General features: G+C 41.8%; 1 protein-coding gene across 3 annotated transcripts; it reads left to right on the forward strand.

The window, feature by feature from the left end:
* The first annotated feature begins 40 nt into the window (after positions 1-40).
* ppp1r9ala (protein phosphatase 1 regulatory subunit 9A-like A) lies at positions 41-24411 on the forward strand. Of its 3 annotated transcripts, XM_050048706.1 has the most exons (20): positions 41-196; positions 714-2816; positions 12195-12327; positions 12651-12771; positions 13182-13286; positions 13616-13751; positions 15304-15462; positions 15607-15660; positions 15980-16209; positions 16370-16466; positions 16555-16681; positions 16850-17001; positions 17562-17889; positions 17969-18026; positions 18117-18188; positions 18528-18729; positions 19317-19361; positions 21035-21149; positions 22781-22971; positions 23163-24411. In XM_050048706.1, exons 2-20 carry the CDS (start codon positions 882-884, stop codon positions 23319-23321), a joined length of 4419 nt encoding a protein of 1472 aa, XP_049904663.1. In that variant the 5' UTR covers positions 41-196; positions 714-881; the 3' UTR covers positions 23322-24411. The 3 variants fall into 3 exon arrangements, with proteins under 3 accessions (XP_049904663.1, XP_049904664.1, XP_049904666.1); XM_050048707.1 differs by lacking the exon at positions 19317-19361; XM_050048709.1 differs by lacking the exons at positions 19317-19361; positions 21035-21149 and having other exon boundaries at positions 22783-22971.
* Positions 24412-24975: the final 564 nt, after the last annotated feature.

A 24975-nucleotide genomic window follows, 5' to 3' on the forward strand; every position in this document is an offset into this window, starting at 1 on the left:
GCGGCGCGCGGCACAGACTAGACTCGGGTGCGCGCGCAGCCCCGCGACAGGTCTGGAAGTGCAAGGAGGAGGCAGGGAAACACTGCTGGAGCGGGGAATGATGGCGGTGAGCAAGAAGAAGGGACAAGTTTGATACTGTAAAACCGGGACGTTGTGGGCCATCTGTCGGCGCCTAACACGATGAAGCAAGTAAGAGGTGAGAGCGTTGTGAAGTTGTGTACCTTTGTGCGGTGTTGTGTGCGGAGCCGGAGTTAACATTTTCAACGGCTCGTACTTGAAATGCCACAATGAATTGTTCAGACTGAGGCAGTAACGTTAACGTTGGGGCTGAGTTGAACTGTTGGCCCGGTAAGTTAACTTTGTTTTGCCTTTGTAATCTCTAATGTGGCGTTAGTAACAATGCTAACAACGTTTAGCTGTTGGAACGCCGTACAATTAAAGTTTATAGTTGGTTAAAGTTACTTTCAATTGACCAAAATGTTGGTTCAACGTTAGCTAACGTCTGTAGTCAGACAACCACCGAAACGCATACATGCTAACGTTAACTTTCTGACTAACAGTCAACGTTAACCCTCATGTTATAACTTTCACACTGTTTTGGTTTGCTTAGCTCACTGAAAGAGGTAATTATGGAGTAGATAACTTTCGCTAGGCTCAGTGACTTAATGGTATCCGGTGTCTATTAACAGCTTGTACTCTGTTTCTCTCTATAGATGACTTCGCTGTGAGGGTTTAGTTAAGACAACTGTACTCCAAAGAAGCACCGCCGGACCCATGGCACCGCTCGCGTAAAGTTAAAGGATAATAGTTCACCCGTCAAACAGCATCAGTGTCTCTAAATCCGGATTTTCCAATTGGGCTGTAATCGCAAACAAACAAAAATGATCAAAGCCGAGAGCAAAGGAGGTGAGAGGACCCTGAGGAGCGCATCCCCTCACAGAAATGCATACAAGTCTGATTTCCACGCCATTAAGTGCTCTTTTGACGGGCCAAAGTCCGAGGGTGACACCAGATCATATGCAAATGGATCCAGTGACACCCGGGAGGACACAAGGGGGAGGCCTTTTGGGAACAGAGTGAACAAGATTAAGAACATATTCCTACAGATGGATGGTCAGCAGCAAGAGTGCCAAGAGGGGAAAGTGACTGTAAAGCCCGATGTGTCCCAGGTGTCCCCACCCAAGGTGCAATTTCCAGGCAACAGTCACAGAGGTAACCTCAACAATGCCACAAGCCCAGAATCACACAATTTAGATAAAACGCCCAAGGGGGAAGATGTTGAGATTGACAAGGTGGCTTTGGCGGAGAAGTTTTCTGTGACCAGAAAACTCTTTGAAAGGGGCATCAAAGAGCAGCCTGCAGCTGAAAAACAGTCTCCAAACAGAGCAGTAAATCGTTTGTCCTTTGGAAGTGCCTCTGAGGAAGGGAAAAGCACAAGGAGAGTATCGGGATCCTCCGAGACTGCTATCAAATCAGAGAAAACTCCTACATCAACAGTAAAATGTCAACCGGATGAGAAGGCTGATAGTGAGAAACAACATGTGTCTAGAGTGCCATTGAATGCAGGACCCATGTCCAAAAGGTTAGGGAATTACATGGCACAGAGTGACTCAGAAGACAACAACACAGCTGCTACAAAGGGAGGCATGGCGTCTGCTAAACAACACAGTACCACTGAGCACATACTGCCTTCCTCTCCAACAAGGGACAGCTCACACAAATCTACTTCTCCTGTTAAAGAAGCCACTAACTCCACCCCTGTGTCTGATGCCACTAACAAAAACACATCCCAGACGACGTCTGTCAGTAACAAACCAACGTCTCCTGGGTCAAGTGTTAAAACAACATTCCCGGTCACGAATGCAGCATACAAATCTAACTCTTCAACAACTGATGCCACTCACAGACCCCTCTCACCAGAGCAAACAATCCCAGTTAGCCATGGCTACAAACACTCTTCATCATCCAGTGATGGATTTAGTAGGACATCTGTTGGTGGGGATGAAGGCAAGCCACATAGTCCGCCCCCAAGGGATGTGAAGCAGCCTCTACCATCAGCTGGTGGGTTTCAGAATACCAACAGGGCCAAATACCCCGAAAAAAACAGGAGTAATGACAGTGTGGTAAATAGTTCTAACCGGGACAAGCCGTCCAGCCAGACCTCATCACTGGACTCCAGGGGGGTGGGCATGGTACGGGCAGAACTGGTTGTGGTTCAGAATGAATCCTCAGAGAGTGACGAGAATGAGGATGAGAATGTTGAAGATAATGTGTTTAAGGACGAGAAGGTGCAAAGCCCCAAAGACGACCTACCAACAGATGTGAAAAGAACCTGTACACAGGAAAAAAAGAACTGTACACCTGCTCATCATGTCTTAGTGAGAGATGTCTCAAAAGAGACACAGAGGATAGCAGAGCCTGTGGGTGAAGGTAGAATCTTGGAAGACAACGAGCGATTTGGGTTGAAGAAGGAGAGACAGGAAGATAGTTCAGTTGTGAATCAAGATGGTGATGATAATTGTGAGGAAGATGATGAGGTAGCAGAGGAGGAGAGTGAGGTGGAGGAGCAGGTGGGCCAGAGCATCCTGGATCGAGCCTCACCAGTCGTGTACGGCATTGAGAATGCAGCATTTGTGGATGACAGAGATGTAGACCAGGTCCTCAGGGAAGAAGAAGAGGAGGAGGAGGAGGAGGAGGAAGAGGAGGGAGATCAAATGTATAGGGATTATTACGACTGCTACGAGACTGCTGGTTTGTCGGATGAGGAGGAGCCTCCACCAAAGAGGAAAATCAAGTTCTCCACAGACCCCATTCAGGTTAGTACTCCTTGTGTCATGTTGTTTACATTTGAGCTGTTGCTGCTCAACTCAAGCACCTAAGAACATATTGCACACCACCGTCATTATAAACCAAACCACCGTCTCACTGATTCAGCAACTGTCTGACCTAGGTGTTTCCCTGCAGACACAAGACAAATTAGCGGGGGCTGAGAATGAATGCTTTTGTGGGGCATGTTGACGTCACAGCTGCTGTACCGTATCATCATCACAGTTTAAAAAAAATGTAAACTATGGTTTATTTAATCTCAGAGACCACGGAGGCAGGTAGTTTGACAGCCTCGTCACATGGTGCATTAACCCTGTAAGAGATCGGGAGAGAGCGGGGGGAGAAGTTAGCTGGCTACATTGTTCATGGTATTTTTGGATATATTGTTGACATTGCATAAGAGCTTGTGAAAGCAGGGCCACAGCTGAACGAGGGCAGCAGTGAGTTGGGAGACATGTGAAACTTTAGACTGTACAGTAAAGAATCATGGCCACCCCTGAGTCACTGCACTGCATGGATATTTTTGCTCATTTAGAGGGGTTCCCCTCTGGTAGTGAATCATGTGTTACACTCATGAGGGACTTTTCTCTTCTCTCCAACATGGATAGAAAGAATTCAGGGATTTTTATTCATCCATACAATTTCTTTTATGGACCATGGATAAGTTATCTTATTACAGCTGGGGAATTCCTGATTTTTTTGTGGTATCATTTTATAAGGATATTAGCCTTTTTGAAAAGCCGAAAAGGACATTGTGTTTGTATCTTTTCTCAGATTGCCCACATGTCGCAAATGTTTATTGGTGAGAGAAATCCATCATCTCTTCATTGATGATAGAAGTCCTTCAGTTGGGTTTGTAGAGTTTGGCGATTGATAGAATAACTATCATTACAATATTTTTGACTTTGATGGTTTTAGATTACTGTTGGTGCTTCCGTATGCTATCTAATCTCAGCTAGGGATGTACCAAATGCTCCTGTACAATTAGCTTTACCAATATAAATGCTGATATCCCTCCTTGAACAAATACGTTTGAAGAAACAGACTGCATCATGCTGTAATATGGCAATAACAAAAATCCTTGTAGTCTTATATCATTATATCTATAGTATGTATTTAATATATCCTTCAGCGTTACAATTTTATATTCCAAACTGATTTTCCAGTCGGTGTAGCCTGATTTGTTTGGGTATTGCCACACATCATGTGTTGCAAACATGACCTGTGTGTGTATGAGGGGTGTGTTGGAAGTGGAGATAATATCCTCCAGCATCGATATTCCACAATCACCATATTTAAACAACATTTTGCTAAAGCAGGGAAAAACAAATCACCCCAGTGCATTCCGCATAGCTTGTGAACAGCTCAGTGTTTATCCAGGCCTTAAAATGCACTGTTATCTCAGGGTGTGGACCCCCCCCCCCCCCCTTCATCCCAGTCATGCCGGCAGGGGGTCCTGGGAGAGGGGACTAGAAGCTGACCTGGAGTGGACACAAACAACAGTGTTCCTCCTCCACCCAAAGTGGAGCTATGATCGAGATGAACACCGCTTGGTAGTTCACAACAATATGCTACACTGTGTCATCTCTGTGTAGCAGGTCAAATACTGCTCGTGACAACTATGAGAGAGAAACTTATATGCAAAACAGAAATAGCTGGCACAAGGTTACAGTTGTTGGTTTGCGAGGGCTGATTTGAAAGACACTAGTTGTGTACAAACTTTTCATACCGTGTCCAAATAATATGTGCAGTGCTAGTGTGGCAAGTCAGTATGTGAAAGGCGTGAGTGTGCATACAACACTGACCACATGTAAAACTGATGCTCCTGAAATGTAGGGCTGCAGCCAACATCATTTTCAGAATTTGATTATTATCATTTTAATAATCCTCAGGGGAAACTGAAGGAGATATGCAACAACAAATGAACAAATGTAAGGTGAAGATTATCTAAGTAGCAAGTTAAAAAAATGTCCAAGCATGTTTCCAATTAGCTATTTATAAAATTGCATGAATGAGTGCATGCAGAGGACGGGCTGGAAACAACACAAAGAGATTTGTCCAAACAATGACGTGTGCTTGGATTAAAACCATGGGTTCAGGGTTACGTGGTATGTGTGTTAGCCAATTAAGTCACACAAATGTCCCTCAGCCAACCTTTTTACCTGTGGCCTGGCTAACAAAGGCCTCCTGCTAGCACTGCATCATGCTTCACAGTCTGCTAGTCAGAGCTGGCACTGGGATAGAGCACATTTGAGTCGCAGCTAACTAGGAGAGAGGAAGTGCTTTGTGCGTCTGGCTCACAACGGGATTGGGTCCCTACGTAACCCGAGTCTTTTTGATAGAGGAGGTGTCCTGTGTGGAAGAAAGGTTCTCATTGTCGAGTAAAAGAGATGTCCAGTTTCAACATGTATCAGCCTTATCAGAATTGAAAAACAGACTTGGATGAAAAAGGCTTTCTAAAGCAGTCAGGATTAGTGCACAGTTTCAATCATTCCTAAAAGTGAGAGTCTTGAACTAGTGGATGTTTATGGTTGCATTTAAGTATGTAGTATCTTGTAATGAAAATACTTAAAATGTGCAATGTTAGAAAGGAAAAATAGCAGCGATAACTGCATGGTGTTGATGAGAAAGCACTGCAGTAATTTCCTACATTATGTTTTTTGAGAAGATTCTTCTGCATATATGGAAACACAGACACACTTTAGTAGGGCATTGAAATGCTGCAATCCCATTGCTGCTGTGTCAGTATTTAAGTTTGCTATACCCTCTGGCTGTGTGAGCAGTATAAATATTGCACCACTGCATATAGTTATGTTATCTTCTGTGTTAGTGAGGAGACTGTTTCCTCTAAAACTGCAAATAAAAATCAGGCCTGTAATATTCGTGTGTCTAGGCATGTCTTTATTCTGAGAAACTTAACCTCAGATCGCTTTTTAGCAGTTTACAGGTTTGCATCTACAGGAATTCACTTTCACTCTGAATTCTGTAGTTTAGGGAGAAAGCCAGGAGTTATTAAATGATTAACGCACCCTGCTGCTGGCATGCTATCTGTTGGGGACAAAGACTGCACAGTCATTTCAGGGTAGTTATGTGGAATCTCTAAAAAGATTGTCCATGGTTTTGTGCGTCATGTTGCACATGAGTACATTTGGAACCGCAGTCAAAAACCAGTTCACTGTAACGGACAAGAAAATATCTGAAACCAGGATCTGCACCTGCCGCTTAGCCCCGCCCTCGCAGAGTCACAGGACGTACCACCAGCAGTTATTGGTCAAGTGAACATATTGTGCCTGTTTGAACACACAAGGTGTGGTAGAGGATTGTAGAGTTCGTTGTAACAGAAAGAATTCAACTTTTTTTTTTCTTTGTTTGCACTGTAGATAATTACTGTCCACATTGGTCACTGTTCAAGTATACACAACCTTTTGTCAGTTTGGCTTCCTGTATACCCACAGTAAAACTTTATTTCGTATCTGGAAACATGAAGGGCATTTCACCTGTGTCAGGTAGAGTATAGTTTGTAGACATTGACATGGAGCCAGATAACAAGAGTTTCATGCCCTGTGGTGTCTGCAAAAGTCTTGAACAGGGGGAGGAGGAGCAATGCTCTGCTGTGTTGTTATTAACATCATAGGAGAGAGCAACCTCTCTGATGCAATGGTAGCATGGGGGAAAGCCATTGTTGTCTAAAATGCTGTACAGGGGCAGGCCTTTTGTAGTGAAGCAGGCTGTGGATGGAGTTATTTTCTTCACCCACTCAGAGTTGGCTGAAAGTTTAGTGAAGTCCCTGCAGTGTCAGTTTGTCAGTGCTCCACTAACATTAGCTTGTCTTTGACAGATGAGGTACAAAGTATCCAAAAAATACTTAACTTTCATTGTGCAAAACTAAGTATTGAACTATTAAATCCAGAATACACCCAGAAATTTTTAAAGATTACTTTAAGATTAACTACAATATAACTTAATCCATGTGTGTGTGCACTGTACATTGTTCAAGTGCTGTACTGTAATCTTGCAGTTGAGTTCTGCTCTTTTCCATTAACATAACTTGATCAACAGCGTACAAAAATCAATATTTTGCTTGATGAATTCACATAAGAATTTTTATTCTTATGTGAATTTATCTTTTTCTCCACCCCCATTCTTCATATGTGTTGGGATTTTAAGCCTGAATTACAGCAGGACAGAATCCTTTGCCCTTCTATCTGTGTTTCCTGTGATTAGTAGAAAGCAGAGGACTCTGGCATCTGCAGCCAACCCATCCCATAGTGTTTTGCTTTCCATTTCCTATCTGAGATGGGTCTTCTGCTGGCCAAAGGAATGTGTCTAACAAGACTCCACCCTCATCCCACCAGCTGACAGGCCCTCCCCTTCTAGGATCTGAGTTCCCCCCCTCAGCCACCTGGGCAAGTGGTTGACTATCCGACAAAACAGGGCGGAATACTAATGCAGTCGGCTCAATGCTGTTCATTAAACAACTTGGCATGGGATGAGTCTTGGGCTGATTGTGATTGCCTTAAACGCTTTCATTATGTGATTACAGACAAACACATTAGCAGATGCTGTGTGTTTTCACTGAAAGTTAGCGGTAATTGTGTGTTAAAGTTTTCAGCAAACCCTACAGGACAAAAGTAGCTTTTGTGGACCATTTATATACAAACCTGTTCAACCTGTTTGCGTTTGCTCTCCTTTGGAAATGTGATTCTATTATGACACTCTGCTCCTCTCACACTCCACCTCTTCCTGCCTTAGGTCATACATTGTCACTTAAAATATAAATATTGTTGTTTCAGTGGCAGTCAATCATTGTGAACTTAACAAAGTGTTAATAATTCCAGGGGTGTGCATACAGGAAGCACTAGATATATCACTAGATATATTTTTTTTGTTCATTTTCTGGTGTGTTTACACAGGATCTAAAACCTGGGCCCCATGCCTTCTTCCCTAATTACTCTATGATCAGCACCAGGCCGCCACCCCTACCCCAGCTCGCTCTCACAGCATGTTTTGATTTGTTGTCTTTTTGTAGGCCCGCTTACATTACCAGCTCCCCAGTCCAGTGGTCAGCCCTCATTTTGCACTGGCAAGAGATTTCTCTGGTTTGCTTTTCCTCGCAGCTGCTGACTCATTTCCCACATTGGTATTCTGTTGTGGGAAGGGGTTTAAGTTTGGGTGTGGGCATGTGTTCATCTGTGCATGTGAGCACATGTAAAGAGGACAGACCACTGCATGTGTTGAAGATGGATGAAAAGCCCACACATACTGCTGGGAGTTTAAAGTGTTGAAAGGAATGGAAATATAAAGTCAGCTGACCCACATCACAACCTCAGTGATCACAGTGATACTTTAGAGGGAGAAATTGGCATCAAAAGAACATGTTGAATATTTTTTTCTGTTTAAACTTGAAGAGAAATAGTTCTTCTTTGGTCAGTCTGCCTGATCAACAGTTGAGTGTTTTGGTTTTAGCAGATGGTGGACTGGGCATGTGCGTAACAATAAAGGAAAATGGCCATTTAGTATGACAACCGGAGACAGTGTCTAACAGTGAGCTGTGTGTAAGGCTTGTTTGTGAGGGAGAGGCTAATAAAGAGGTTGATTTCTGTCTTTCTTGCTGAGAAAACAGTGGTTGAGTGATTAAGTTTCAGCAAAGAGCAGAACATTGTTCGAACAAGGCCTGGGAGCCCATGGCAACAGGAAAGTCAGATTTTGGAGTCATGGGGAGGCAGAGGGGACAAGCCAATCTGAACGGCTGCTGCTCAACTAATGCCGGGGCCAAGGATGCCGTGATTTTCGCTATAATCTATTACCCTACATTTTCAACAATAATTACTAAACTCTCCATTTTTTATTTGTCTAAACTAGAAGTTGATAAGCTCAGTGTCATTTATAGAAGAACTTTCAAACTTTTTTTCCAGACGTGAAATAAGTTTCAAGAAAAGCAGGACAAAAATAATCTTGAGCAACTTGTTGGTTATTTTAAAAGGTTTTCAGTGCTCTTCAGTACTATGTGCACTGGCCTTGCCTTTGTGTGATAAAGATAACACCTTTCTACCACAATATATGGGTCACAGACTATAGACCTATGGTAACAAGCTTGCTCAAGTATAAAAGTAAGGAGGAGGATTTAGACGGAGGAGGACTCACTTGGGTTGATGGAGGGTCGAGGCCCCATGAATAGCATTCCTGCCTGCACCACAGAGCTGCAGTAGTGTGCATAATCCTCAAGTTTCTAATCTTCTTTCATTTGGTTAGGGAGGCTTCATAAGAGAGATACGTGCAAGTGTACCAAAATCACTACATGTAGCTACATCTTGTTTCCAAGATAGCACAGTACGATTCCACTTGGATCAATGCGTGTGAAAATGAGCAGGATGTTGTAAAACAGAAATAGCTGTAGTAATTCACTGTAACAAATTGAACAGAGAGATCAGTGAGGTATTCTGGAAATTTACTATCTTGCACTGTTTTAGGCCGATGTCCAAAGGCTACATAGAGAGGAGACAGAAAGACAGAGGGGAAAAGGAGATTGCTTGTGGTTAATTCCTCAAGTCCTGACATGCTGTAGGATCTAGCCCTCAGACTCTGTTGCCCACAGTGGAAATGTTTACTTGATTACATCATACATCCTCATGGCAAATGTCTCAATCAATCCTGTAATCCTATAGCAAACTGCCACCCCTTGTTGTTAGATTTGTTTTTATTGTGTTAACCACAATCTTGGTTGCACTCTATATCATGGGAGCACACCTCAAAGATTTGTCTCGGGGAATAGTGTCTCTCAGATATCTAAGGTTGCTCAATAGAATACAACACACCCCCTGACAGCTCAATGTTTGTGAGTAAGCCCTTATCTATGTGTTTTGGTGTTTACTGAGACCGTATACAGCTGAACATGTGGCCCTTTGTTGTAGAGTTTATTAGGCTCTAAATAGCATGCATAGTGAATCATTTGATCAGTCAAACTCATCACATATGACATACAAGATGGAATCACAGATTTGTGTGGTTGTTGAGTTAAAATAAAGGGTACAGTTGTATTGAGAATGAATCTAGGCAGATTCTCAGAAAAGAAGTCTTAGAAAGTTCTTAAACCACCCCCTTACCTAATGGTCATATTTCTTTCAAAATATGACTGAAATAGACTCAGTGCCCACAGATGATCTTGTCGACCTTACAGGCTTTCGCATGCCTTAGTTGACTTACTTGATAACTTCATGACCAGGAAATGCATTAAAATAAATTAAAGCGGGTGACAGGAACCTAATATTTTGTTCCTAGAAATGATCAAAACAAAAATATAAGCTGAGAAAAAATAAACTGCTCAGGGAGAGCACACAGAGTACTTGAGGCATCAGGGTTCAGGATGCTTCTGTGCCTGTATGGGGTGATTAATGGGAAAACCTTTGCACTGATGCCACTTGAGGCTTGTGCTTCAAGACCAGTATAAAATGCAAAATTTAATCCCAAATTGAAACCCATATTTTATGCCTTGTATTTGTTGCCACTGTGAGGTACAAATCTTTTATACAGTATATATATATTCTTTTATATATTTCTGTCTTATACCATTCATACAAAATATTTAATGGAATGCAATTAAACTCAGCAAAAGTTAAATATGACGACTGCTTGGTGTTTCCCTTTATTCATATTCTACTTGCGTCTTATATCCTTTCCTTTGTTTTTCCACTTTCCTGTTTAATTTACAAAAGGCTACTCTTCAATTTTGCTCCATCCAATTAGTAAACCTGCTATTAAGAAAAACTACAACTCCCCTTTCATACACACAATGCAGTTAGATCATGCTTGTTTTTAAGTCAGTCAGCGGCACCTGGACAGTGATGCCAGCGTCCTTCTGCCACCATCACCATTAAAATCATGACTCCACCCAGATTAAGACTAATGATGACCAAGCAGGGGGTTTATGTTACAGACCCACTGTTGTGTTCATCTCCATAATCAGGCATTAGCCCCTGATGGAGTCTGCCAAACTCTAATCTAACAATGCTTTATATCTAACTAGTAACTCACTCTGGTGTTTCTCTCATAAGTGAATGAAAATAAACCATCATGATTTCAGTAATTTTTAGGCAAAAATTCACTGCACTGACTTTTTGAAATGCCTTTTTATCTTGTTAAGTTAAAATTTTTTGGGTTTTGCCACCTTAGCCTCCAGGGAACTGTGCTGGACAACTTTTTCACTATTGTCTGCATTTTTAAGATTAATTGAGAAAAGATGGCCAGATTAATCAGTAATGAGAATAAGAATTTGTTGTATCCCTGGTGCTATTCTTGTTTTAACACTGAATGAACTGTGTACTCTTATTACACGGTAGTTACTGAATCACAACAGATGTTCATCCACAGTCCATTTTATGCCGTAGTGCTCACTTTAGCTCGACCTCGGGAGTGTTTTTCAGAGTGGATTAGGAATACCATTTCTGCCTGGTAGCATCAGTAGTATAAAAGGTAAATAGCACGTAGTGTTGTTGTATGTAATAACCCTTAAGGCCGGGGTTGAGTGCTGGGCGCTGCCCTTTGACTGGAGCTTAAGGGATTACTTCTTTTCTTTGTATTGCTCATTATTATATATTTTTCACTGTGCTGCTGACAACACTTGTCGCCTCCGAGCATTGATCTTTGCTACATCCACTGCTCAGCTCTCCCCAGCTGTGCCCTACTTTCCACGCTGCTCATGTTCTGCCGTACTGTGTGTATGTGCTTTATAATTCCAACCAGAAAACGGCCTCTGGGACACATCCAGTGCTTTGTGAGGCCTGCCTGCGAAGTTCACAACTTCTTAAAACTCTGATGAAAGTCAACCAGAGTATGTCCTGGGAATGCATCTTCTGCTTCCAGTGTCGTTGACACTTGATTTACATCTTTTTTCAAACATGTGATTGATAAGTCTTTCATTAAAGATGCAAAAGACCACCAATAAAAGTTGCCGATGCAGTCTGTACAGTTAGATAACTAAAGGCCGTTCAGCTTTTAATCTCTGCCAGACACAGTGTTAAGAAAAATGACGACAATGTCAGTGGTTCAAATTATCAAAGGGCTATGCTTTCCTTCAGCAGCTGTTAAAGTGTGCTTCAGTAGTGCGCTGGCACTTTAATTTCCCTACAAGCGGTACATGCTGAACGGTCCAAAGAATGAGTGCAATTCTCCCTCCTTGTGCAATTTCTCTCAAATAAAAAATGTGTCCTTGCTCAGCCTGCCAAGATAAAAAGAAGTGAAAATGATACGCCTGTGTCTGCGTAGATCCTGTAGATTCCCCTCAACATAAATCTGTCTGATGAATAACTACTTGGAAAGGACACAGAGGGTGGTAAACTGAAGCTCTGCACTTGATATTTTGACCCACACAGGTTTTCACTACCTTCTCCAACGAGGAGTATGATCGGCGCAATGATGATGTGGATCCAGTCGCAGCGTCTGCAGAGTATGAGCTGGAGAAGAGAGTGGAGAAAATGGACGTGTTCCCTGTGGAGATCGAGAAAGGTGAGTTTCATGACACTGAGGGCAAATTCCTACATGCCATAAGCAACTGTTGAGAAACATTTCATAAGGGGGGAGAACCTGTTTTCACCCAGCTACACGTAAAGCACAGTTGTATGAAGGCAAATAGTAGTGATTTTGATGTGTGTACTGTAACAATCGCTATTAAACTGTGTAGCCAAACAGTTACTGATCTTAATCCTTAAACACAACCTTTACCATATCTTTATGTATCAGTGTCAAGAGCATGAACATGGAATTGAGCCTATTTGTATGCAGTTCTTTCCACCGACCCCATAAAATCTTCATAATTTCTCTGCATTCAGGAGACAATGGACTTGGCATCAGTATCATAGGAATGGGAGTGGGAGCTGACCAGGGTCTGGAGAAGCTGGGCATTTTTGTGAAAACCATAACAGAGCGAGGAGCAGCTGAGAACGATGGACGGTAAGTTAAAGCACTAAAGTCTCCTTTTTGTACAACCCCACGTTTAGGTCTCGTTGAAAAACAGTCACTCGTGATTTTTTGTATACAACAGGAATCATGGTACACATTCACTGTACGCTGCTCCTCCACAACAGTTTTTTATGTTACACTCTAGGAATTGCGCATTCCCCCGGTCCCCAGTGACACACAAGACAAAAACAACCAGATTTATTTATAACTGCATGAGGAAGCTAAAGAAAATAGTTACTACTTCTATTTCCCAGGCATTTTTAGATTTGAATTATTGCCAGCTGCATTAAGGCTACTGATGTTTTTTTTTAAATCTTTACAACTATGCTGAAGGCATTGCATAACTCCTCTGTGAAAATGCTTTAAAAACCTCTCTTAGATTACTGTCTTTGTGTCTCTAGCATACAGGTGAATGACCAGATAGTGGAGGTGGATGGCATCAGTCTGGTGGGTGTCACACAACTGTTTGCTGCGACAGTCCTGAAGAACACCAAAGGCACAGTGAGGTCAGCGCAAACCCATCTCTTCAATCCCCCAAATCAGCCTTACTGAAAAGATCTTGTTGGTGACAAGACTGAGCTCCTGAAAGTCCAGAGGCCATGAATGAATAGTGAAAATGCAAAGTAGATAGTGAAACAGGCCACAAAGTGTTGTGGCATGTTCATGATTTCAAATGAAACACCCACACATGACAGAATCAAGTCTGAACTGCATCTCAAAATTAGCATTTCCCTTTAGAAAGTAAGACAGGACAGACAGAAGCTGCACCAAGTTTTTTTCACATGTACAATCTTCCATTTTATGGTGCACTAACGCATTACATTCTAAAACACAGGTTCCTGATTGGTCGGGAGAAGCCAGGGACACAAAGCGAGGTAGCCCGCCTCATAAGCGAGACACTTGAGCAGGAGAAGAACCAGCAGCAACAGCAACAACACCTGGATGACCCCTATGAGCACTCTACAGAGGAGGTGAGTCAGCTGGTCAGGACCTCAGTGGGAAAGCCCAGTCACTGCTTAGCCATATGTCATGCTAATGTCATATGAGATGGGTGACTTTCGAGCACTGAGATCATTAAGACGGTTTTATGATGACACAGCTAATCGTGAGGATTAAGATTCTGTGCACTGGCAGTAAAAAACACATCCATTAGGTTTGGCTTCAACAGGGCTTGACAGTAACAGTTGCCAGGTCACCACTGCTAGCCATTTTGAGAAATAACCAACTAGTTCTTGGCCTTTTGTTGGGGAGGCTGTGGCTCAGGAGGTAGAGCAGGTTGTCCACCAATAGGAAGATCGTCAGTTCGATTCCCGGCTCCTCCAATCGGCATGTTTAAGTGTCCATGAGCAAGTTACTCAACTCCAAATGCCTCCTGGTGGCTGTTCCATTGATGTGTGAGTGCGTATGTGACAACACTGCACGTGCATTGTTGGTTTACTCGTGTGTGCTCAGGCATCTCTTTTAGAAACAAGGCGAAGCAAATAAAGTTATTTGAGTGAGCAAATACAGATAAATTATATAATCACATAAAACACATACAAATAACTTTGTTCAGTTACTGCAATAATGCTTTAAACATTATTTTATATCACATTTTCACATTAAGCGGACATTTAACTGCATAGCATCTTAATTACTCAAAATATGAGGTGAGTTAAAATGGCCACCTTAGTTTTAGTTTCAGCAACCAAAAGCTGATGCCTGGCTGCAACCCTGCAACTACTTTTAAAGTTAGAGTGGAGCCCTTTATAACTGGCTAATGTAAGGTGTCCATATTTGTCTGTTATTTTTGTCTCCCATAGTTTTCAGGTATTTCTGTAGGATTAAGTGCCCAGTTAAAAAGTCGGAGTTTCCCAGTTTTAATTGTGACTTGGATGTTAATGTGAATGCTATTTACAAGTCGGACACTCATAATCAAGATGACTCTGACATGACATGAACAAGGCATTAGCCCCTTTGCCACGCCCAGTCCAATCCCACTCAGCTCAACCAGGAAATGAGCAGCTGGCTGTGTGAGTAAGCCATGTGTCACCATTCTGCTGTGTTGGAAGGTGTTCAGTCAACCGCCTCCTGTCTGCTGCAGTTGTGAAATGTTTGCTTTCTGAAGTTCAAGCAGCCACAGGCCCCTGTTTTACGACAGAAAGACTGGGTAGATAATATATGAGGGATTTACTGGGGTAGACAAAGACTTAAAAGGCATGTTGCATAACTTTCAGTGAGGAAGTGGACACCATTTCGAGTGGCTCTGTTTTTATGCAAATTGTATGTAGGTGTGTTGGCAGTCTTGTTGTCCACTTAGAATATTGTTCATGTTAATGTGTTCATGGTAGCCATGAACATGCAGTGCCTCCCTGTGAACCAGCCCACCAGTGTTTGGTTATGATGTTTTGATTAATGTAGCCTCCAGACTGTGGTGACATGTGCCACTGGGAGTGTTGTTGACACACGCCGAGCATATCCCAGGGTATGTAGGGTGTGTCAGTGTTTGCAGTATGTGATGCCATGTGTGATGTCATACTTCAGGAGGAGCGCTATGAGGAGGAGGACGGAGTGGACGAGAGGATCCTGTGCTCCAATTTCTCCCCAGGACAGAACGCAGAGCTGTTTGAGCTGCCTGATTCAGAGGCTTTGTTTATGCCGACCAACATGGACAGCTCTCAGATGGTCTTCAAGTTCAAAGAGGTATCACCTGCACCATGACCACGTCTCATGTGATTTAAAATACATATCAAAGATTCAGTATTATGTGAAGACAACCAAATATTATGAATGACCTACAGTTATGGGTGTAACCAAATCTTTTATTTTCCTATTTTTGTTCCTTAGCTGCAGCTCAAACACAGCATCGCCACAGCTGAAATTAATCAACTGAAGGAAAAGGTATGACGAAAATGAAATCAGCGTTTTCCTTTTTTTATTGTTTAAGATATTCATGTAACATACAGGAGAAGTAAATATATGACACAGTAAATACAAATGAAAAATGTTATTGCAGTATAGTACACCTTTTTATTATAGTACGCATTTACAGTAGGTTGTTGAAGAAACCGGGTCAGACAACAATCAGACAAAATGTGCGACCCAGTTCTTTTAAATTACTATTTAACACCTCAAATAACACAGAGACTGTCCCAGGCTAGCGGCCCACCTGCAAATTCAATTTAGCTCAACTAAATAACATGTCACCATCTCTGTACAGCTAAGGGCATCTGAAGAGGACAGATCGTTGTGGGAAGCCAGAGAGTCTGCACTGGAGCAAAAGATAGACGATAGCAACGACAAAATCCTGAAGTTCGAGAGTTACTGGCTGGAAGCCCAGGAGCTGTGCAAGACTGTGAATGAACAATTAGCTGAGACTCAGGCCCAACATGAGACCCTGGACAAGAAGTACAACAAGGCCAAGAAGCTGCTCAAGGACTACCAGCAGAAGTAAGTTTGTCTTGAGTCGCACAATTCAATGCTGTTACATTCAAATATTGTCGAACTATGGTGTGTGGAATTAAGTGGTTTAGTGATAATCACACAAAATGGAACGTGTTTACAAGCTAAAGGTCTGATGGGAAAACACATTTCCTCGTTTCCTCCCCAGAGAGATAGACTTTGTGAAGAAAGAGGAGGAGCTGAAAAAACTTCTAGATGAAAAAGACAAGTGGTACAAGGAGCAGCTGGAGAGCTTGCAGAGCAGGGTAAGACCCTAGAGTGGGAAAAAAATGCTTATACTCCACAACAGACTTGCTGAAGACACCGAAATGAGCCTGAGCGTTATGTCCACAGATATCTGTCCTGGAGTCCAGAGGTGCCTCAGGTGTGGAGTGTCAGAGCGGTCAGGACTCAGCAGCAGATGAGAAATTAATCAGCCAAGACCCAGTCACCAACACGCAATCTGTTGACTCACTACTAGGTACAAGGGGTTACTAGAAATACAATTTAACACAGAAAAACACACGTCATACTTTCATTGTGTGGACTGTTAATCATTCACAAGCACACATCATAAACTTCTGTGACCTTGCTAAATAATTTAAACTATGCAAAGTGTCTTATGAGCTTTTTTCTTTCTCCTGTGTAGAGGAGGACTGGAGTGAGCTGGTCCCTGAGACTGAGCGCTTGGACACCAGCGCACACAGGGCAAAAGGCCTGCTGGCTCAGAAGGCCAAACGTCAGCCTCCATCTCGGAGCAAACTGAAGGAGAGCCTCGCAGTGGCCTCATGTCACTCTCAGGTCAGCCAGGAACAGCTGAAAGTGATACATTACTGTGTTGTATGAGCATGTAATTGGATTGAGCAGTCAGCCACCTGAGGCCAGATGTAAGGTATGACATGAAACCTGAAACCCCACCAAGGCAGGTCATGCTCAAAATGCCATCTCGGAGGTTAAAATTGATGTTGACAAAACACCCTGTGGAGCCTTCTGTAGAACAGCACTTATTAACTTGAGTAATATTTAACTTTGTGCATATTTTCTGCAGTGATAGTGGCTGACAGTTTTACTGCCACATATTGTGTGTCTTGTTGCTAAATTTAGAAAAAACTCCCCTGTGCTGTTGAGGCATCACTTTTCCTAAACAACTAAAATGCCCTAAGATACTCACAGCTGTTTTCCATTACAAAAGGGAACATCCTTGAGTGTCTTTTAGCTTTTACACAACAATAATGCACCTTTTATAATGTGTGTGACAGCAAAAAAAGGACTGCGAAGAGCATAGCTTTTTGTTACATAAGCAAGCTTTTATCCCCTCTTCCTTGCATTGTGCTTGTAAATAATTAGCTTTGTCTCCACAGGAAACTGAAGAAGAAGAGGAGGATCAGGAGGAGCAGGAATCTCCCAGGAGGAGGAGGTCTATCCAGGAGAGCCTCGCCCTTCCAGTGCCTGTCTGCTACCCTGGGAATGCACAGAAGGATGATTCAGGAGAGGCTAAAGATGGATCCAGGAGTAAGGTCGAGCTCTCCAGCAGCCCATCTTTGTCGCCGTCGCAGGGAGACAGTATTGAAAGCAGCGGAAGTCCGTCTTTGTCCCCTCCAAAAGACGCCTCGTCACCACATTCCCCCTCTGGGTTGATGCGCAATGTCAAGAAGAGGGAGCCGAAAGGAAAGAGCAAAGAGCTCAAAGGTATGTAAGATCGAACTATGATGGCTGCAGTCGTGGTGTGTTCTGTTGCTTTGATACTGAGCCTGCTGTGTCATTTCAGAGGAGCTAAATGAGGCCTCATCAGGAGGAAAAACTAAAAGACGATTTCCTGACTTTGGGTAAGTCTCCATGGTGATCACAGTCATTTAAGTCTATCATTTTACCATCATTTTCCCACTAATGAATATAATATTACTGGTCATCAACAGAGGCCTCAGGAAGTCAGGTGGCAAAGGGAAAAAACATGACAAGGAGGCGATGAGAGCGTCTTTGGACAGCAGGTACGCTTTTGCTCAAACTTTATTTGCTCAAGTTTATAACAATTTAAAGGAAGGAAATATTGCAAATATCTGTAGTCCTTGTGGTTCCATTTTTTTTGTATCATTTGTTGATGCTATCATTGCTAATTCTGTTGGATGAAGACCTTGCCTGCAGTTTTACTTGGTGTAAATTTGAGCTACACAAAACCAACTTCCTACTTTCTTGTTGCCAAATCTTAATATGGATAGTTTTACCTCCTATATCTGCTGGTTATTACTTCTTGAGTCTTCATGTATTAAGCTGTCGCATATGTAAGGTGAGTGTTGATAACTGTATCGTCCTATTTCTCCAATGCCCAGGGGATCGGCAGAGTTACTGGAGGAGTCTGGAGGGAACCTGTCTCCTGCAGATTCGATGACCTCCATCCCCACCTGTATGCCCTTCTCCTGGTTTGGAGACAAAGACAAGGACAGAGACAGAGAGCCGTCATCGTCCAGCAGCAGTCTGCCGTACGCTGCGACTGAAACCAGCAGTGAGCAAAGCCAAGATCGCAAAAATAAGGTATGAAACTCTGTATGAACATAATAAGCATTTGCATTCAGTACAAAGTCAATTAGATATTAGCTATACAGTATTTAATGTGAAATTAATTAGATTAATCTATAACATAAGTGGGGTTACATGATGACTTGGCCAGCTGTAAAACTTCGTCTGTACCCCATCATCATGATAGATTTGTATCTCTATTGAAAGAGCAAAACCAGTAGAAACATAACAGGAAGCTGTTTCCAGACATATGTATTGTTATTTACTAGTTCCCTAAACAAGCTACACCATGCAAAGGCTACAGCAACTGGATCCAGATGTTAGCCAGAGAGCTAGTAGGGAAGGATCGGGTGGCTTTTCAATGAGTTTGCAAATAGTGACACTTCAAACGCATCCAGCGAAACGCGTGGCAAACTGTCACACAGGCTGCGGTCGGGCTGGCGTTCCCACGATGCTCTTTAATGAGTTCAAGACACGGGCTGAACCAAGCAGAAAATGATTACTGAGGGAGAAAAGTTTTGGTTTTTGTTTCTGTGTGCATCATGGTAGTTGCTTTGTTGCCTGGAATTTTTATCTCACTGAATCGTGTTTCCTTTAAACAGACAAATCTCTCCTGGTCCTCTTTATTCAGTCGCTCATTAGATTTGGTACAGTATACGCATCTTTATTTTACCTTTTGATCTTAGATGCCACGGTAGAGCATTACTAACAAGTAGAGTTCTGCGATTTGTGATTTCTTACCTCAACACATCCTCTGAATAATTCACAGCTTCTTCTGAACTGGGTATGTGGTAGTGTTAAAGGAAACTATTATTCTCTATCATATTCCTTTTATCCACATTCAGACAGCCGCGTGGCTTGTTGTAGAGGAAACAGATGAAGCCAAATGTAGTTTCTGGGGCTTGTTGCACCAGCTAATGGAGAGTTTGATCAGGGATTTGTGTGTATCATCGACACTAACTGCTACATATTCTGACATTACATTAAAATTAAACTGCATATGAACTTGCACACAGCTGGTGCAATAGCCTGCAGGTCTAAATATTATTTCCCTGATTGCAAATTCAACCCACATTTGTGTCTAAAAAACAAGCCACAGTTTAACTTTTAGACCACGTAAGAAAAATTACTTGATGAATCCATTAGTTTTGAAGCCGAAAACAACTGTGCTTTGTTTGTTTGTTTGTTTTTTATACTGTTATCTCAAGATTACAGGTTAATTATTTTGTTGTCTTTGGATGAATTAAATTGTTTATCAGAGATCAGGAGTTCTATGCCAGCACCTATAGGTGTCTTGACAACTGTAGCAACTGATTTAAACTGAAAATGTCAGATTGAGGAATACCCATTAACACAGCAGACTGTAACACTACACTCATTTTCGATGTCTCAACAGCTCCTGTGATCTTGAGAGTTATTGTCTCAGGATCCCGAGAAATCTGCCTTTTGTTTTCTCAAGAATTGACAAAAATTAACCTGTTGTCATGAGAAATTAGCTTTGTTTTCTCAAGACAACCAGATATTTAACTTTGGATCAAATGTTGTCATGATACTAGAATTTCTAACTTTGTAACTAAATTTTTTACCTTAAAAATTATCGATATTTGATGCCACAGGAAAAAAATTGCCATCGAGGGCATAAAATTTGAATTTTTATTAAAACATGGATACAACAAGGCTTTAACATGACAGTGACAACTTTTTTTTCTTAGTTAGTAAAAGAGAACAGCAGATTACTCTAATTAACCTTAATAGTAAAAGAGAGCAAGAAAGAGCAGCTTGTACAGGTGTAATGAAACAGTTTCAAATATTCATGATCCATATGCACCAATACAAGGCTATTTCTGACAACACTATTGTGATCTCGAGATAACGGCGTTAAAAAAATTGCAAGCATGGACGTTCTGGGCTTCTGTTAATGTCATAGCATTGACTCAACTCAATGAAAAAACATTACCCCATACCTGAATTTGTGTGTGTGTGTGTGTTTTTCATTAAAAGTAGTTTAGTTTGTTGTTGTTGTAGTTTAGAGGTTTGTTGGTGTAGTTCTGGTGGTGGATTAGTTTTAATCACCTTGAATATTTGTGCTTTATTTTGTGTTGGAGATCACAGTCACTCACTGCTCAAATCAATGACCTGGATTGCTGCCACTGAAATCAGTTTAAATCATTTGTTATATTAATGTCAGTCCTTATGAAAGCAGCACTGCACTCACCCCTCACACCTGTAGTGTTGTTTTTGTTTGCTTGTCCTGGTAAAGAACTGATGTTTGGTGATGTGTTGCTTTAGTAAATGCGTTCCTTGTTTCCACTTGTTCCAGAGTTTTTCAGTCGTAGATGATTCTAACCCTGCCAGCCCCAGTTCAGACATCTCTGGGTTAGTCGCTGAACCCAATCTGTCTGGGCGCTCACACACTTTAATCTTCTCTTCCAGCGAATCTGTCTGGGCGCTCACACACTTTAATCTTCTCTTCCAGCGAGGTGAGTGCTCTCCTTGTTGCACAGTCACAAAAGCCGTGTGGGACGCCTTGATGCAGCTGAAAGGGGACATTCTCAAGCATGCTCTTTGAGCTTCCCCCCCTTTCATAGCTGAGATTAAATCATGAATGCAGAGGGGATAGCAGAGAGCTGCATGTGTGTTAAAGCCATTTTGTTTTGTGTTAAAGCAAGTCTTGTGGCTTAGCTTCTCTTAAGTCAGCTGTGATGTTAATAGTTACTACTTTTGCCTCTGTTAAAGCGTCAACCAGTGCTTTGTGTTCTTTACAAGCTTTGGCAGACCACAGGACGATGTTGACTGCTCTGCTGCCTGCTCAGTGGTGTTTCAGCAGCTGTTTGCTCTGATATTAGAGTTTCCAGTGTCTCAGTCTCTCCGAAAAATATGAAATATGAAGACACACGTAGACCTGCATCTGAGAATGTTGCTGGTATTTTGCTGTCTTTGCACGCCTGTTTTCTGTGCTTTTTCGGTGGGAGCTTGGGAAATGTGTACACTGCACACAGTTCTGTTCAACAGAACTTGCACTACATGTTCTTCTTTATGTTTGTTGTATACATGATGTATTATGTTGGCTGTACTTTTTTATTTTGGTCCCTCAGCCTCAACCCTCTCTAAGCTAAACTGCCTTTTTAGCAGTTCCTCCACCTATAGACTGAAGCACTGTGACAAACAACGGCAACTGGCAATTGGATTCAAATGCAGAAATACGGCAAACTTGTTTATTTCTTTTGTCATTTTCAGATGTAACTGTAATGTTTAAAGATATATAGTTAAACACAGTTAGCTGACCTGTCTGATGTTTTTGCTGTGTTTATTTTATGTACTGTGTTGCTTTGATAAATCAAAATAACCGGCACAGAAGTGAAACAATGCACTGCTGTGGATGGTGGCCGCAGCAAAGCGTAATTTAGCCTCCTAAAAAAATCAACATCAGTGTTGGTGTACACTGAATTTGGAATATTTTCACCATTAACCTTACACACTAACTGATCACAGCAGTGCTAGACCAGCAACTCCCATGTTCTGCAACGTAAAATTACTGTTTATGTAAATAGAGCTTAGTGGCTTTGAGATAACAACTTCAGTCCCCCTTCAGAAAGGGCTGTCTGACAGCAAGGTAAAGCAGTGACAAAGTGGGCCTTGTTTTAAACAGCTTAAAACTATGGCATTTATTCAAGTGATACAGTGAAAAAACATGATTACTGCCATCACTAAACTGTACTTAAGGAACATTGATCCAAACTATCCAACATACAGTACAGTCCATGACATAGAACAGCTGTTGCACACTGTTGGCAGGCATCATCTACATACTTTTGGTGTAAGTCCATATAACAATTTTCCATGCAGTAGACATGAGTAATCTTTTCCCCTTAGAGTACAGCAACATATGACACATAACAGTCGGACAGTAAAAGCTACAAGGACCTCAAGGAACTCACTTAGACTCTCAGAATCCTGCACAGAAGTTTCCCCAAAAAATGTATTTTAACAAAAAGTATGAAACAGTGATGCTCTTACTAAAGCAAGAGTGTTTTTCTGATACGTTTGTATCATCTGTGTCTTGTGCAGACTTTGGATGATGAGCCAGTAGCTCCAGGGAAAGAGTATCAGTGGCAGAACCGGCCTGTCTCTGAGTGGACCAATCAACAGGTCTGTCACTGGTTGATGGGCATGAATATGGACCAATACACACCTGAATTCACGGCGAAGGGAGTGGACGGACAGCAGCTCTTGTACTTGGACAGTGACAAGTTGAAGGTAAAGAAAACAACAGCATGATTAACTTTTAATTACCTATAATGGAATGACAGTTTTTTAAATCATACAAAGTATTTTTCACTGCAAAAGAAGTCATTATTTAGTTGAGCCTTATTTGCCTTGACTGCCACCTGGTGGTCAGAATATGGTGGCATTATTTTGCCCTAAAACTGTGCATCTGTCTTCTTCAGGCACTCGGTGTGTCGAGTCAGAGCGACCGTTCAACCATCAAGAAGAAACTAAAGGACATGCGTAAGGCCCAGGAGAAGCTGGAGAAGCAGAGAGAGAAAAAAGAGAAGGAGGTTCGACGCAGTGGGAAACTGCCGGCCAGTACTGACTCTGTCTGCTGAGGTAGCAGCTCTGTTCTCTGAATCCATGCAGCTCATAAAGTTCATCACTAGCAGAACCCTGAGCAGCTCCTTTTTTATATATATATATTTTTGGTGCCATGATGTTCATGTCACACGGTGTGAACGCCAACAACCACAGACTGACTGTCAGGAGTGTAACCTGTGCCGACTGAGGTGCCAGTAATGATTTATGTTCATGCTGCAGCTCCCGATTGATGTTTTAACAAACGTCAGAACAAACGATTTTAACTGAAACATGGGCAATGTCAAAAAACAAAGTTGGGTATGTGACAAAAAAGGAATCCTAACATTTGTACCACTAAAAGCTAGAAGCTATGATTATGGGAAAAAAAAGGTCTGTTGTCAGATTAAATGTAGTTGTTGCAGATCATGCACACATTTACCTATGGAAGTCAGATATATATACAGCTTTTTCAGCATTTTATATTTTTGCTAGTATAACTTGCCTGTTGCCACGTACGACTCTTCTGCAGGAACAGTTATTGTACAGTTCAGATAAAAGCACTATATTTGTCTTTTAAGCTTCAATGGGCGACAAGGTTTTAAATGTATAAATGAGTTTTATACATGTGCTTATTAACTGCATATCTTTTTTTTTTTTTTTTTTTTTACCTAAATATCATTGTTCATTTTATACTATCTAAATTTTTCTACTAAGTAGAATAGCTAGGCTGTCGTTTTTTGCTGAATGAAAAGCAACAAACAAATCAAATAGGGATGAGGTGAATGCTGCTTCTGCTGTCTCTGACTCTGGCTGTGTGTGGCTGAGATGGTATCACGATGCTCCATGTAAATACACACAGCACACAGGTCTGCTACACGCACACCTCGCCAGTCCGTTAGACGGTAAGAGGTGCCTATGACAAGGACTTGAGTGAGACGGGAGCAAGGCGTCATGTATGAATGTGAGGCTGAACGTCGAGTCGTTCACAGCCAAACCCAAGTGCTTCCTTTCTTCTTCTCGCGCATGACTCCATGTTCTGTACAATACGACATGTTGGACTGCAAGAAAATCATGTTTTCAACATTTCTTGGTACATGCAGCATCAATAAACCAATTTTCACTTTATGTGGTGTGTTTGTTTTGTGTTCTAGGCTCTTCCTCCCTGCATCAGTCGATTTGCATTTACAGTGAGCGCCAGATAACTTTTTATATATTAACGCACAAGAAAAATGCATCAGGGAAATCAAAGTATTCCAGTTATAAATACTACGCTTATCAAACTACTTTTAAATTGTTGACACTTTTATTTTTGAGGCTGTAGCTTGTTGTGGTTTAGACTACATTTGCTTCTCCACACACAGATGTAGAATCTAGAGGCTGATGGTTTCAACAGAAAATGACTGTTTAAGTGAGGTTGTATTGATCGCAGGGCTGTTCTTATGTTTTGTTAATATTGTATGATGCATGTTACTGGTCACTGTAATCAATAATATATGATGTGAGGCCATTTACTTTATGTGCACTCACTTATCTGCCATCAGATAAGCAGTAAAACTATCATGTTTTACACAAATTCTGTCTCTTAAGGATGACCCACAGTGGAATCTAATGATGCAGCGCCCTGGATACATACTGTAACATCCCTACAGTAACTATGATTTAATCTTAATGTCCTCAGATAAATGGTTT

The sequence above is a fragment of the Epinephelus moara genome, chromosome 7 (genome assembly GCF_006386435.1).
Source record: "Epinephelus moara isolate mb chromosome 7, YSFRI_EMoa_1.0, whole genome shotgun sequence".
In the NCBI taxonomy this organism is placed as follows: Eukaryota; Metazoa; Chordata; class Actinopteri; order Perciformes; family Serranidae; genus Epinephelus; species Epinephelus moara.

Excerpts from the sequence above, each read along its gene's own strand:
- ppp1r9ala (XM_050048706.1), top strand. The coding sequence starts at position 882 with ATGATCAAAGCCGAGAGCAAAGGAGGTGAGAGGACCCTGAGGAGCGCA. Across the intron at positions 12,328-12,650 it reads CCCTGTGGAGATCGAGAAAG|GAGACAATGGACTTGGCATC; the intron begins GTGAGTTTCATG and ends CTCTGCATTCAG. Across the intron at positions 18,730-19,316 it reads GCCAAGATCGCAAAAATAAG|ACAAATCTCTCCTGGTCCTC; the intron begins GTATGAAACTCT and ends TCCTTTAAACAG.